This window comes from Rattus norvegicus, chromosome 1 (assembly GCF_021556685.1).
Source record: "Rattus norvegicus strain SHRSP/BbbUtx chromosome 1, alternate assembly SHRSP_T2T, whole genome shotgun sequence".
Classification (NCBI taxonomy): domain Eukaryota; kingdom Metazoa; phylum Chordata; class Mammalia; order Rodentia; family Muridae; genus Rattus; species Rattus norvegicus.
In genome coordinates, this window is record NC_141534.1 from 218,498,418 (window position 1) to 218,512,935 (window position 14,518).

The 14,518-nt window shown below is 45.5% G+C and overlaps 2 protein-coding genes and 1 pseudogene across 5 annotated transcripts; all 3 read left to right on the forward strand.

Annotated features, from left to right (window-relative positions):
* Positions 1-2,658: 2,658 nt before the first annotated feature.
* Positions 2,659-6,004, forward strand: Senp5l1 (SUMO specific peptidase 5 like 1; annotated as a pseudogene). The gene has a single exon (XR_015652900.1). The product of XR_015652900.1 is annotated as an SUMO specific peptidase 5 like 1 (transcript).
* Positions 6,005-8,975: 2,971 nt separating this feature from the next.
* On the forward strand, positions 8,976-13,694 carry Wdr74 (WD repeat domain 74). 3 transcript variants are annotated; one of them, NM_001401300.1, is made up of 11 exons: positions 8,976-9,059; positions 9,141-9,247; positions 9,330-9,454; positions 10,816-10,891; positions 11,011-11,157; positions 11,298-11,399; positions 12,373-12,473; positions 12,554-12,609; positions 12,880-13,025; positions 13,157-13,213; positions 13,474-13,694. In NM_001401300.1, exons 1-11 carry the CDS (start codon positions 8,996-8,998, stop codon positions 13,648-13,650), a joined length of 1,158 nt encoding a protein of 385 aa, NP_001388229.1. In that variant the 5' UTR covers positions 8,976-8,995; the 3' UTR covers positions 13,651-13,694. The 3 variants fall into 3 exon arrangements, with proteins under 3 accessions (NP_001388229.1, XP_087448076.1, XP_087448078.1); XM_087591950.1 differs by having other exon boundaries at positions 11,011-11,025; XM_087591952.1 differs by lacking the exons at positions 8,976-9,059; positions 9,141-9,247; positions 9,330-9,454; ... (1 more) ...; positions 11,011-11,157; positions 11,298-11,399 and adding an exon at positions 11,463-11,678.
* A 98-nt stretch (positions 13,695-13,792) lies between these two features.
* Positions 13,793-14,281, forward strand: Tex54 (testis expressed 54). Its single transcript, NM_001432962.1, has 2 exons — positions 13,793-13,915; positions 14,032-14,281. The coding sequence occupies exons 1-2, from the start codon at positions 13,843-13,845 to the stop codon at positions 14,211-14,213; spliced, it is 255 nt and encodes an 84-aa protein (NP_001419891.1). The 5' UTR covers positions 13,793-13,842; the 3' UTR covers positions 14,214-14,281.
* The last annotated feature ends 237 nt before the right edge of the window (positions 14,282-14,518 follow it).

Sequence of the window (14,518 nt, forward strand, 5' to 3'; positions counted from 1 at the left end):
GTATTTAAGCATATAAGGACCAGTAAGTTATTAAAAATGCCACAAGCAGGGGTTGGGGATTTAGCTCAGTGGTAGAGCGCTTGCCTAGCAAGTGCAAGGCCCTGGGTTCGGTCCCCAGCTGGGGGAGGGGGATCATTAGGAAAGACTAGTATGGGAGCCACTGTTCTCCACAACAGAGAACACCGGGTGAAGATGGCACATTCCTTTAATTCCAGCACTTGGGATGTTCCAAACTAGCCTAGTCTACAGAAAGTTCCAGGACAGCAAGAAATAAAAAAACCCTGTCTGAAAACAACAGTAATTGGGATAGGGCAAGGATGCCTGGTTTCTAGTAGGCAAGTGAGGTTTTAATTGGTGGGTTCTAGTGTCCTGCAATTCCAATCAAGTTTGTTCTTGGCTACATAGAAAGGTCGAACCAGGAGAAGGTGGTATGTGCACACAGAATTCAGTACGTGGTTCCCACTAACACTGAAATGCCAGGGCACACTCCCCACAGGTATACTCAGAACAGAGCGCTTCAAAAGCACCCTACCCTCAATATAATTCCCTTTGTGTTCTTGAGACATTTCCTGTTCTGTGTACTTTTCTAGTCCATCATGGGGAGAAATTCCCACTAAGGATCCTATCGATGTCTGGCAGGAAAGTCAGTTCCTAGCACTCACAGCAGGAGGCTCACAACGAGCTACAGCACCATGTCCAGGGGATCACACACCCTCTTCTAACCTCCAAAGTCACCAAGGAAAACACTTCAAAAATCCATAAGCTAACACTCAAGCACAGAAAAACATATCAGCCTAGCATCCCAGTTCACCACCCTAACTCCAGCACTTTGGAAGCTGAGAGGCGAGTTTCCCGTCACCCAGAGTTACATGGCAAGACTAAGAAATAAAACCAAACACAGCCTGGGGAGATGGTAAAAGAGCCACAATAGTTTGAAGACCTTGGTTCGATCCCCAACACCCATCCCTAACATCCAAGTATCAAAATAAAAGCCAAGTGGTGGTGGTGCACACCATTATTAGTCCCAGTGCTCAAGAGGTGATCTCTGAGTTCAAGGCTAGCCTGGTTTACAGAGCTAGTTCCAGGACAGTCAGGGCTACACAGAGAAACAACGTCTACAAAAAAATCCAGAAAACAAAGAGCATTGACAGGACCTATCTGTACTTCCACCTCTAGGAAGACAAAGACCAGAGGATCCCTGGTGCTTGCTGGCTGGTCCGTCTAGCTGAAATCAGTGACTGTACTCCAGTGAGACATGGTGGAGGTGGGTGGAAAGGTGGCATACAGGTTAAGAGCACTGCTTCTCTTCCGGAGGAGGAGTTGTATGCAGTTCTGCAAGTCTTGGGCTATAAACCTGATTAGAGGTGGCAAGGGGATGAAGGGAAAACATAACGTACTTACATGTCTGTGCTCACTAAGGTGGAATGGAGCCTATTGCCTCCTAACTGAAGCTTAGCCTCGTTATTAGAACTTAGCTTATTAGGCACACGGTACAGGGGTAAAGGTTGGTAGTCTCTCCAAGACGTCTCTGTAGCCAAGTAGTCTCAGGCTGTGAACATTCGGGAGGATGGTGCTGGCTGCAGTTGTTAGTTTTTCGTTCGTTTGGTTTTGTTTTATACAATCACCAGTTAAACACTCGTACTTGGGTCAGAAGGCAACTTTGACTTCTAGCCTAAGCCATATGGAGACCATATTTGTCACTTTCTCCTGGGTCTAAAGCCTTGGCCTTTGTCACGTCATACAAAGTGCACTCAGGACTTCACTCACTCATCTATAATGAAAATTCTGGAATTTTGGTTTCTTTAAAAACAGAAACGTGGGCTGGAGAGATGGCTCAGTGGTTAAGAGCACTGACTGCTCTTCCAGAGGTCCTGAGTCCAAATCCCATCAACCACATGGTGGCTCACAACCATCTGTAATGAGATCTGGGGTCATCTTCTGGCCTGCAGGCACACATGCAGACAGAAAGCTGTACGGTGTATAATAATAAATAAATAAATAAATATTAAAAAAAAAAAACAGAAATGGATAGTGTTTTTATGGGCTAGAGCAGCGATGGCTCGGTGGTTAAGAGCACTGATTGCCCTTCCAGAGGTCCTGAGTTCAATTCCCAGCAACCACATGGTGCTTACAACCATCTGTAACAGGATCTGATGCCCTCTTCTGGTGTGTCTGGCGATAGCAACAGTGTACTTATAAGTAAAATAAATACAACTTTTTAAAAAAGTGTTTCTATTTTAATTCCAGTTGTGCAGATATGGTGCTGCTTCAGACTGTCCACAGCAGCTGACCATGATTTTTCTTGTGCTCTAGCATAAGTGTGGTTTTGCTGCAGATAGTTTCTGCGAGTGTTTGATGATTGACACTCTGGGAACTTTTCATGGAGTAGATAAATGCTAGGGCCCCCACGAGGCAGGGTTGGTGGTTACTGATCCTTGGAGGGCTTATTTGCAGTTTTCAAAGAAGAAACAAGAAATTATATTCAGGGATTCTTTCTTTCTCTCCCTCTCCCACTGGACATTGAGATTCTAAAGTAGGTGGACCAATCAGGATAATGTTAAAATGGGATGGGCAGGATTATGCAAATGATTGTGCCAAGGAGGCAGATGGTAACAGTTTCAAAGCACTATTAAAAAAAAAAAAAAAAAAAAAAAACTGGAAGCTGGGCCGCCTCGCCGGCCGAAAGCAGGCCGGAGCCCCGGTCGCTGGCCTGGCTTCTCCGGGCGAGGGCGAGGCAGCGGTCCAGGCAGAAGATTAGATGCCGGGAGCAAAGAAAGTAGTTACATCCAATTCTCATTATGCATCAGAAAAATGAAAAAACAGAAGAAAATTCTATGGAAGAAAGGAATTCACTTAGCCTTTTCTGAGAAATGGAATACGGGATTTGGAGGCTTTAAGAAACTCTATTTTCCCCAAAACTTGTGCTTTCTGAAAGCTAAGCTGGGAAGGCCAGTTGTTTGGCATCGGCAGTCGAAGCATTTCCAGTGTAATAAGAGGGGTCTTCACATCCAGAAAACATGGGCCCAGGATGTACCACTTTGTTCAAAGACCAAATCTGGAGTGGCCACTCAAAATGTTAGTTCTTTGTATGCCAAAGTGAAAAGAAAGGACACTAAGCACTTCATTTCCTCTTCCAGGAGTCTCCTGAAACTCCAAGCAGATAAATTACTTTCTTCAGCAAAGAACTTGGGCCGTGAATACTGCAGAGAGAAAAGCCTTCTGAAGGCAGGTCCTGGCTTGTCGGCAAATACTGTTTTAGGTAAGGCCAATGGTCACAAACCTAGCACGGACCCACAAGCTTCAGACTTTCCCATGAAGTTCAATGGGGAGAGCCAAAGTCCAAGTGACAGTGGCAAGACTGTGGTTTTGAACAAACATAGAAAACGAGTTTGTTATGGCTGCTACCAAGGGCTAGAGCACCACAGGAACAGGAGACCCCTGATTCCAAAAAAGTTCCAACCTAACCAATATCGAAGAGTCAAAGTGTCTCTTATGATGTATGAGAAACTATCCATGATTAGATTTCGGTATAGGATTTTCAGATCCCAGCACTTCAGAACGAAAAGCAGAGTTTGCAAGCTAAGAAAAGCCCAGCAAAGCTGGGTGCAGAAGGTCACTGGGGACCATCAAGAGAACTTTAGGGATAACAACACTGAGGGTGGCGATTGCAGCCCAGTCCCTTCCCTAGAACCTAAAGACCCTTGTCGGTGTCAGCCATACTTTCCAGACATGGACAGTAGTGCTGTGGTGAAGGGAAAAAACTGTCACGTGCCTGATGGCCACACTAAAGAAAGTCCTGCCTTGGACAAGGAGCATGGTTTAGATGCAGCATTCCCTGACCAGCAGAATGGCAGCACCACATACACTTGGGACCAGCCATTCTCTTCTCCTAAGTGGGAGTGTACAGAGCAAATTCATGAAATCCCTTTGATGGGACATCCTTCTAGTGACAACTTCACTCCGGGAACTGAAAGAGCTCTTATGACTCTGGGGCAGGAAAGCGGGACAAGTGCTGTCAGCGATGACGGAGTGAAGCTGTCAGTGTCTGGAGCAGACGAATCTGTGAGTAGTGTAGATGGGCCTGTGTCTGAGGAGCCCGCTCAGAATAAGAACTTCCAGATGGAGGAGGATGGGTCTCTCAGGCAGAACATTCTTAGTTTGAAACTGCTGGACCACCCTTACTGTAAGAGTCCACTGGATGCTCCCTTGGTGTGCAGTGAGCTCAAAGTAGAAAACCAAGTGGCAGGTGGCAAGAGTGGCCAGACAGCGTCTCCCGTGGATGATGAGCAGCTCTCGACCTGCCTTTCTGGGTTCCTAGACGAGGTTATGAAAAAGTATGGAAGTCTGGTCCCACTCAGTGAGAAAGATGTCCTTGGGAGATTAAAAGATGTCTTTAATGAAGACTTTTCTAATAGAAAACCATTTATCAATAGGGAAATAACAAACTACCGGGCCAGACATCAAAAGTGTAACTTCCGAATCTTCTACAACAAGCACATGCTGGATATGGACGACCTGGCAACTTTGGATGGTCAGAATTGGTTGAATGACCAGGTTATTAATATGTATGGCGAGCTGATAATGGATGCAGTCCCAGACAAGGTCCACTTCTTCAACAGCTTTTTCCATAGACAGCTGGTAACCAAAGGCTATAATGGAGTTAAGAGATGGACTAAGAAGGTGGATTTGTTTAAAAAGAGTCTTCTGTTGATTCCCATCCACCTGGAGGTCCACTGGTCTCTCATTACTGTGACACTCTCCAGTCGGATTATTTCATTTTATGATTCCCAAGGCATTCATTTTAAATTTTGTGTAGAGAATATAAGAAAGTATTTGCTGACTGAAGCCAGAGAAAAAAATAGACCTGAATTTCTTCAGGGTTGGCAGACTGCTGTTACAAAGTGTATTCCACAACAGAAAAATGACAGTGACTGTGGAGTCTTTGTGCTCCAGTACTGCAAGTGCCTCGCCCTAGAGCAGCCTTTCCAGTTTTCTCAAGAAGACATGCCTCGAGTGCGGAAGAGGATCTATAAGGAGCTGTGTGAGTGCCGGCTCCTGGACTGACACTCACTCAGCAGGGACTCCAGAAGGCGCCATGTTGGAGCAGATGGTTTGTTACTTGAATCTCCAAACACTTACTGAATCTTTACAGATACTTCAGATTGGTGGTATTGGGCCACTTATTGTTACCTCAGATTTATTTTTGCCCTTCATTTCTCCTGCTATCATGTACTTTTTTTTTAATGTTCAATTTAGTTTCATTTTTAACTTTATGGATTCCATACGTCCCTCCCATATTTAATATTTATTATCCAAACGCATGCATATAGACAGAGCATGCAGTAAAGAGTATTAAAAAAAAGCCTAGTAGATTTGGTGCAGCTTTTGAAACATAGATGTGAACTGAATACAGGTTTAAAAGTTAACCCCAGAACCTAAAAATGCAAGATGTTTTTGATACAGCATAGTCAGAATAGATGTTCCCCATGGCATAAAGGGTAGCTAGGAGTGTTGTGGAAAGCCAGTCATGTTTCCCTTACAGCACCTTTTGCTCATCCCTCCGATGAGTCTCCAGCATGAGACGCATTCCTTCTGAAGGCCAGAGGGGCTGTTCTGCTGAGGGATGTGGTGCTTACAAGCACAGTGCTGTTTGAGAAGAGTTAAGGTATGAGGAAAAGCAGCTTCCTTGGGTGCCAGTTACCTTATTTTCTAAAAAGGCAAGGGGAGGGGTTATTTTGATTTGTCTGAGACAAAGTCTCACTATGTAGCCTAAGCTGTCCTGGAGCTCCCAGTACCTAGGCTGGCCTCAAACTCAAGCTAATCCTGTCTCTGTCTCCTAGTCTGGTAACATAGTACATACCAATACACTCTACAGGAAGAGTCTCATTTTGGTTTTAAGATTTATAATATGTAGAATAAATCTCATGAAGGTTTTTCCTGAGACACTGAATTTTCCTGGATTTTTTTTTTTTCTGGGTTTGACTTGTAAAAAAAAAAAAAAACAGCATTCATCAAACTCATAGTTAAATAAATGAGAATTTGGCTTTCATGGAAAAAAAAAAAACTGGGGTTGGGGATTTAGCTCAGTGGTAGAGCGCTTGCCTGGCAAACGCAAGGCCCTGGGTTCGGTCCCCAGCTCCGAAAAAAAGAAAAAGAAAAAAAAAAAAAACAACTATTGTGTAGTATGAATTGTGAAACACTGATTTAAACAAAATTATATTTCGGAGAATATTTACAACATCAGGCCTACATCAAAATCAGGAAAACAAAAGCTCTGAGCAATTAGAAAGAAAAAGTAATGTTTTTCAGTCTTTTGGCTAAAATCAAGTGTAGTGTCTGTTCTTATTAGTTGTCAGTCTGCCATTATCTCTTGGCAGGCTTAGGTTTTCCAGAGCTTACTATCAGTTTTATTTCAGAGTTCTCAAGGAGTGAAACTTGCTCTTTACAGTGGTTTCCTTTATGTGTATGGGTGTATTGGCTGCCTGGATGCAAAGTTCAGGTCCCATGGCAGCATGGCAGCCAGTTGTAATCCTCCACAAGGGTGCTTCTTCTTCTTCTTCTTCTTCTTCTTTTTTTTTTTTTTTTTTTTTTTTTTTGAGCCGAGGACCGAACCCAGGGCCTTGTGCTTACTAGGCAAGCGCTCTACCACTGAGCTAAATCCCCAACCCCCATGAGGGTGCTTCTGTAAGAGCAGCCCGTATCTTTATTTTTTTAAAGATTTATTTATTTATTTATTCATTTATTATATATAAGTACACTGTAGCTGTCTTCAGATACACCAGAAGAGGGCATCGGATCTCTTTACAGATGGTTGTGAGCCACCATGTGGTTGCTGGGAATTGAACTCATGACCTCTGGAAGAGCAGTTGGGTGCTCTTAACCGCTGAGCCATCTCTCCAGCCCCCTACTTCTTTTTTTTTTTTTTTCCGGAGCTGAGGACTGAACCCCGTATCTTTAAATATAAACCATCTTCCCAGCCTGAAAGTCACTTCAGACACTTCAAATGTTTTGTCCGAATTTTTTAAAAAGAGGTTGAAACCATGAATTCTCTGAAGTCTTGCAGGGCAGGGAGTCCCTCTGGTTTACAGTGGTTCTTTAGACAGTGCAGGCAGGTGTAGCTTTGTGTGGAGAGCTTGCCTTCAGCCTGGACCGGAGGGGCTGCAAAACTTGGCAGATTCAGTTTTATCCCAGGACTCAGAATGCTGTTTTCTTAATTACTACTATTGTGGGGCCCTAAGCTGGGAAAACCTGATTTGTCAGAAGCAAGAACACAGTGTTTCCATTGGTATAATCTCAAACCAAATGTTTGAGGGTCTGTGATCCCCAGAACAAGTTTCATGTTTGGAGAGCTTGTTAGAGCAGATCCCCTCCTCCCTCCCTCCTTCCCTCCCTCCCTCCCTCCCTCCCTCCCTCCCCACTCAGTTTAAAGCTTTGTACCATATATTTGGGAGAAGGTCTGACATACACACTTTTTGATTAGTCCTATGTAGTCCAGACTGCCTCACCCTTCTGAGTGTTAGAATTACAGGTGTGTGCCACCACAGTTGACTTAGATACGTTTTTTAAGATTATTTATTTAATGTATGTGAGTACACTGTTGCCATCTTCAGACACACCAGAAGAGGGCGTCAGAGCTCATTACAGATGGTTGTGAGCCACCATGTGGTTGCTGGGAATTGAACTCAGGACCTCTGGAAGAGCAGTCAGTGCTCTTAACCACTGAGCCATCTCTCCAGCCCTAGGTACATGTTTTTTAAATTAATTTTGTGAACTTGTATTTTCCAAGTTAGAACATTGTTGGTGGTTTTATAAACTACTTTACTGGGTTATTCCAACCCTTATTCCACCCTAATTCCTTCCAATTCCCCAACACTAGGTAGGAGAGAAAAAAAGTTAGAGGGAAAGGGGGAAGGAGAAGACTTTTACAGGCTACTCCCTGCTGATTAGGGACATGGTGTTACTTGGGGCCAGCCCTATCATCATAGTCAGGATTTCTCCAGCTTCTTTTCAAACTTCAACAACAGGAACCAGAAGCATCAGTAGGAAACAGCAGCTGCCTTGTCTTCACAGCGCCTCCACCCCTCTTGGGTCTCTGGCATTTAACCCTCTCCAGAGTCCCCATAATTCCAAATGTAAACTATCTGCAGCTGGCAAAAAAAAAAAAATAAATAAATAAATCATAGTCCTCCTAGATTATGAGACATCGTAGTTAACAGCTATGGACAAACTGAAGCACCACCTTATTCTACACCTGGGAATATATATATTCACATGACTGGGGTTTTTAAGAAACCAAAATTCTGACTATAGCCTCAATCTGAGCAAATAAAAATGATAACCAGGTCTCTACTTTTCAAGAAGAGATGGTTCAGTGGTTAAGAGCACTTGCTGCTCCTCCATAGGACCTTGGTTCCATTCCCAGCACCCATAAGACAATTCATAACCATCTGTATCTCTGGTTCCATCCAGGTGATCCTACGCCTCTGACCTCCTTGGACCTCTGTACCCATATGCAGACACACTTACCAATGATTAGAAAATAGAGAATGACTTCTGAAATTCTTTTAATAGTGATGGAGTCCTGGCTCCACACAGCACTGCAGTTCAGAAATTATGCTTTTCACAGACAGTGAGAGATGATCCTTTTCAGTTCTCCATAAACACGTGTGTGTGTGTGTGTGTGTGTGTGTGTGTGTGTGTGTGTGTGTGTGTGTGTGTGTGTTTTGTATTTTCAAGACAGGGTTTCTCTGTGCAGCGCAGCCCTGGCCATCCTGAAGCCTACATAGATCCTCTTTCCTCTACTGCCAGAGTGCACATTAAAAATGTGTGCCTTTTTTGAGGGTTGGCAGTAAGAGGGGAGGAAAGAAGGGAGAAAGGGAAACGACAGGTTAGGGCAGGTACAGAGGAAAAGACCCGCCTTGTCAAACTGAATCTGGCGCTCGCTGATGATGTAGGTGCTGGCGCGCCGGAAGTGCAAGCCATAGGCTGGTCTGCGATGGCCGCTACCTCGGCTCGCTGGAACCATGTGTGGGTCGGCACTGAGACTGGAATCCTGAAAGGTGAGAATCTGAGTTGTTTGTGGGAAAGTGCAGGATTTACTTGTTTGTCACCCCAGCGTGACTGACGTCCTCGTCCCTCAGGGGTGAACCTTCAGCGGAAACTTGCGGCAAATTTTACTCCGTCCGGACAGCCACGGCGGGAGGAGGCAGTGAATGCTTTGTGCTGGGGCACAGGCGGCGAGACCCAGGTGAGTAGCCACTGGCCAGGCCGGAGCTAACTGGTGCCCTGCAGTCTTGCTCTTCTCCCATCATTCCTTTCTCTGTTGGCAGATTTTGGTGGGATGTGCGGACAGGACCGTGAGGCACTTTAATGCGGAGGAGGGTACATTCCAGAGCCAGAGATACTGCCCAGGCGGGGAAGGCACGTTCCGAGGTCTCGCCCAGGCCGATGATGGGTAAGGACCACATTCTAGGCCAGGTCACAGAGCGTTTGGGGCCCTCCTGGATGAACTGAATACTTAAGTCAAACTCTTAGGTAATACAGTCCTTGGGATAGATGACTGCAAGCAAGGTTCTTGTCTTCATCCCTATAATATGCATTTATCGGATAGCTACTGAAGGCATGAAGGAAGAGTATAAGGATTTTGGGTAAAACATTTGCCTTTATAGAGTTTGCATCTGAGATAGAATCTTATCCTGTCTCCTTTATAAGGTTCTATGCACATAGTTTAATGCTTTTGAACATGCGATTAAGTAGTGATTGACAAAAATACAAGATAATGAAGCTTCCAAAATGATGGTTAGGAAGGATCACCAAGGTTAGTAATCTGGGAGCAGCTTTTCTAGATCCATGAAGAAAGACGGCTGCTTTGGTAAATCAACAGGTGAGCTCCACACAGATATGCAGAGGATGGAGTTTTGACCTGGGTCTTGAAGTATAATCTTGACAGAAGAGATAAAGACATTCTGGGCTGGAGAGATGGCTCAGCGGTTAAGAGCACTCGACTGCTCTTCCAGAGGTCATGAGTTCAATTCCCAGCAACCACATGGTGGCTCACAACCATCTGTAAAGAGATCCGATGCCCTCTTCTGGTGTATCTGAAGACAGCTACAGTGTACTTATATATAATAAACAAATAAATAAATCTTAAAAAAAAAAAGACGTTCTGAAAAGCAGATACTAACTGAGCAGAGACTAAGGAGGAGTTAAAATACTAAAATGCTACCACATACATAGGACAAGTACCATTCGGAGTTTGAAGTCAAGGAAGCATCATTGTACATGTACGTTTGGCTTTGTGTTTGGTTGAGATTAAATGGAAAGGGCTTTTGTACTAAGCTGGGGTTTCATTTCATAGATAATGGAGAGTATTTTGGGTTTGAATGGGAAGTGTCGTGGACAGAGCTCTGAACCTGTAGGAGTGAAGAGTATCACAAATGCTGTGCCGCAGCCCAGGCAAGCAATCTGGAGCTTGAGTCTAGGTAGAGAGATGTGAGGAAGAACATAGGCACAGGTTGTCCAGAGCCTGGGAAGAGCTTGGGCTTCCAGGGAAGAGACGTATACTACTGTTTGGGTTGGGTTGCTCATTTTGTGTGAGTGTGAGAGGGGAGAGGGAGGGGATGTTTTGTTGTTTGTTTTGGGACAAACAATATGGATGTCTCATTTAGCCAGGATGGCCCTGAACTCACTGTGTAGCTCAGACTGACTTTGAATTCCTGGTTCCCTCTTTACTTCCCATATTGTTACAGGCAGGTTTGCGCCACAGAACCTGGCTTACACTTTTTAAAATCCCAATATTCCCTCAATTGCTTGCAGCACTCTTATCACATGTGTGGATTCTGGGATCCTCAGAGTCTGGTGTGAAAATGACAAGGAGGCGTCCTCTGACCCAGTAAGGTTCAACTGTCCCAGTGATTGAAGAAGATGGGAGCGAGGGTAGGGGTCTGATGGGGAATTTGGTAAGGAAAAGATTAAGGACTTTGAGACTGACTCATCTCTGGTTCTTTTCAGCTCTTGGAACTGAAGGTGGGTCCTGGGGTGTGTAGGATGCGCCAAGATCCCACACACACACATGTGGTTGCAACATGTGGGAAAGAGAATGCTTTGAAAGTATGGGACCTACAGGGGTCTGAGGAGCCTGTGTTCAGGGCGAAGAATGTAAGTGGTAAGGGTGGGGAGAGGCTATGTCTGAGGTTGGGGGAATGAGCATAACCTAGGTGAACTCGAGGGAGTGAGGACTGGAGGAAACAGGTCGAGCCTACCAACACCTTGTGTCCCATATTTACCTTCCACACCAGGTGCGGAATGATTGGCTTGATCTGCGGGTTCCGATTTGGGACCAAGATATACAGTTCCTCCCTGGGTCACAGAAACTTGTCACATGTACAGGATACCACCAGGTGAGGTTCTTTGCTACTCTCGAATTGAAGTAGCTTGAATTCCGGAAGAAGAAAAGTGTCTCCTGACAGAGCAGGTTCCCATGGTGTATCTGTCCTGGGTTCTCAAAGCAGCACATACTTTCTCCAGTGACCATGCCCGTGGCTGAGCCTACTACTTTCCCCTTACTGCATTCTAGAGTGGAATTCTTGAACTCTGGCATTCTATGCCTAGAAGGGAAAGCAAGGAGTATTCCTTTCACAGTAGTTCCACAGGCAACAGATACCATGGGTGAACATCAGGTTGGCTGTCAAAACAATTATATAATCCTTCCATGTAGTACTAACCAGGCTCATGGGATCTGACAATATTAGGCATAGTCTATCTGAGAACTTTGTAGGCCTTGTAAAGTCTGATTTGCTTTGGGGACCCCTTTAATGTCTCAGCTCTACCAGTCTTGTGTGAGGGCTTGGCGAGGAATCTTTGTGGCTTATTTCATTTGAAGTTCTGAGACTTGGGTAGGGTTAGGTCACTACTGTCATTTGTATAGTCTTGCACATTAAAGTCTGATATAGGTGCCAGGCTTTTGCTCACAACATATGAAGAGCTCCCCATTGCTCCCTCAGTAAGATTAAGCTTTTTTGTTTGAAATCCACCTCTCTCTACACTTTTAATTCCTCCACTGCCCTTAGAGTTCATGAGGGCTCCTGCCCTTCTCCAAGTATTCTGAGATGAGATTAAGTACATACCTTAAATGAGAAAGCAGTCTTGCCAGGCATGGTAGTACACCCCCCTTTTAATGCCAGCACTCGGGAAGCAGGTGGATCTGTGAGTTTGAGGCCAATCTGGTCTACAGAACAAGTTCCAGGGCAAGCAGGGCTATGCAGAAAGATCCTATCTCAAAACAACAAATATTAGTCTATAGAAGGATGATGATAAGATATTAGGGACCAGAATGGGTAAGGATACTCTTGTGAAATTTCAGTCTTCTTCTAGGTCAGAATCTATGATCCAGCCTCCCCCCAGCGCCGGCCAGTCCTAGAGGCCACCTATGGAGAATACCCACTGACAGCCATGACCCTGACTCCTGAGGGCAAGTGAGTGTTGAGGGAAAGGGAAACTGCTCTGGAAAGGCTCCAGAAGTTGTACTGAGCCCCTTCTTTGGTATCCTCCTTAGTTCTGTCATCGTGGGGAACACTCATGGGCAGCTGGCAGAAATTGATTTTCGGCAAGGTGAGTGGACCATGGGTTGCTTGAGGAGAGGGCAAAGAGAAAGTCAGGTAACTACTGAGTCACCTATCCTTGTTAGTGTCACATTCTTTGGGTTCAAGTTCTGATTTCACCAAAAACTCTGTAACCTTGGACTAGTTATTTGATTCCTGTGTTTTTCTTTGCCTGTAAAATTGAAATGTCATTGGTAATTCCTGTTTCTAGGTTATTCTGAGGATTAAATACTGAAATGTAAGTGATTTCAACAGTAACTAAATAAGTACCCTTCTCCAGGGCGTCTACTGGGCTGTCTGAAGGGGCTTGCAGGCAGTGTACGTGGGCTGCAGTGTCATCCTTCGAAGCCCCTGTTAGCATCTTGTGGCTTAGACAGAGTCCTGAGGATACACAGGATCCGCAATCCACGAGGGCTAGAGCATAAGGTGAGAGAGTTAAACTGTCATTCTCCCACTCTAACTTACCTTTTTTCTGAAGCTTCTCCCCTCTCCTGTGCCCCACATAAAAACGTTTTTGTCTCAGCTTGTCTGGGCTCAAAAACCCCTTTATTTTACAGGTTTATCTCAAGTCTCAACTGAACTGCCTTCTCCTGTCAGGCCGGGATAACTGGGAGGTGAGCAACTAGTTAAGTGTGAGAATTTGGGAGCCAAAGTCATGATGGCAAGGAATTCTCTGTGGAGAGAACAGGAGGCCAGGGCTTTCTCCTTACTGTAACTTAATTTCCTTGAGGAGTGCTCAAGCCTTTATAGGCAATTGCCAAGGGTGAGGTCCTTCAGAACACAAGGGCATTGGTTTTTTGGTACCTAGAGGAATTATTTTTCAGCCAGTCTGTTTCCCTGTCCCTGATTCCTGAATGTCCTTCTTGATCATCAGGATGAGCCCCAAGAACCTCAAGAGCCCAACCTAGTGCCCCCAGAAGACACAGAGACAGATGAACTTTGGGCGTCTTTGGAGGCAGCTGCCAAGCGAAAGCTCCCTGATTTGGACCAGAAACAAGGTGCTCTCCAAAGAAGGAAGAAAAAGAAGCGTCCTGGATCCACCAGTCCTTGAAGCCCCTTGCTCACTTTGTTAATAAACAGCCCAACACATACTGAGATCCTGGACCTTTTGTGATGGGAAAAAGGAGAGCTTGTAGGTGGGAGGGGTTCCCTCACCTGGCCGCGGGAGACCTGACGTCATAAAAGCTAGGCCCAGAGCTAAGCTGGCTGGGGAGGGTGGAGGAGTGCTGCGCCTTTCGGGGCCATGGGCTGCTGTCAGGACAAGGACCATCCGGATGAGCAAGGACGGGAAGAAGTAACAGAGGAAGGCAGGGAAGGTAGGACTAGACACAAAAAAGGTCTCAAGACCGGGAATGGGAGTGGGAGGTGCCCCAAAGGGACTGCCCAGAGGAGGGAGCAGAACTGAATTAAGTGGATCCTGTGGTCCTTGTAGGCAACGAAGGGGACAACCTAGGCCGCCGTAAACAAAGATCTAACGAAAGTCTTCTGATCACCGTGCTGTGGCGCAGGCTATCCATGTTCAGCCGTCGGGGGTCTTCACGGTCAGGCAAGCAAGACAATCAGATGCAGGAGCGCAAACGTGAGGGCAGCCACAAGGAACCAGAAAAGGGCTGACTACAACCCTGGTCTCAGTCCTCCCCAACATCCAGAGAATAAAGTTAATATTGCGAATCTGCTGAAAACACTTTTCTTTTTTTTTTTTTTTTTCGGAGCTGGGGACCGAACCCACTGAGCTAAATCCCCAACCCCCCAGCCTCAGAGTCTTTAAGGCTCCTGTAGCCCAGCCCCTCGAGATCTGTTCTGCTCTTTAGGGGCGGGGCCGCAGCGGCAGTCTAACCAATAAGAGAGCGGAGTCGAGTTTGCATGAGCAGGGGTGTGTTCCTTCTGTCACTGGGCTAAAAAAGAGGCGTGGCGCAGTA

What these genes read in the sequence shown, in the direction of transcription:
- Wdr74 (NM_001401300.1), top strand. Translation starts at nt 8,996, where the DNA reads ATGGCCGCTACCTCGGCTCGCTGGAACCATGTGTGGGTCGGCACTGAG. An exon ending in CTCGCCCAGGCCGATGATGG is followed by an intron (nt 9,455 to 10,815) that starts GTAAGGACCACA and finishes AATTGCTTGCAG; the next exon opens with CACTCTTATCACATGTGTGG. An exon ending in CATGTACAGGATACCACCAG is followed by an intron (nt 11,400 to 12,372) that starts GTGAGGTTCTTT and finishes GTCTTCTTCTAG; the next exon opens with GTCAGAATCTATGATCCAGC.
- Tex54 (NM_001432962.1), top strand. Translation starts at nt 13,843, where the DNA reads ATGGGCTGCTGTCAGGACAAGGACCATCCGGATGAGCAAGGACGGGAA. An exon ending in AACAGAGGAAGGCAGGGAAG is followed by an intron (nt 13,916 to 14,031) that starts GTAGGACTAGAC and finishes TGGTCCTTGTAG; the next exon opens with GCAACGAAGGGGACAACCTA.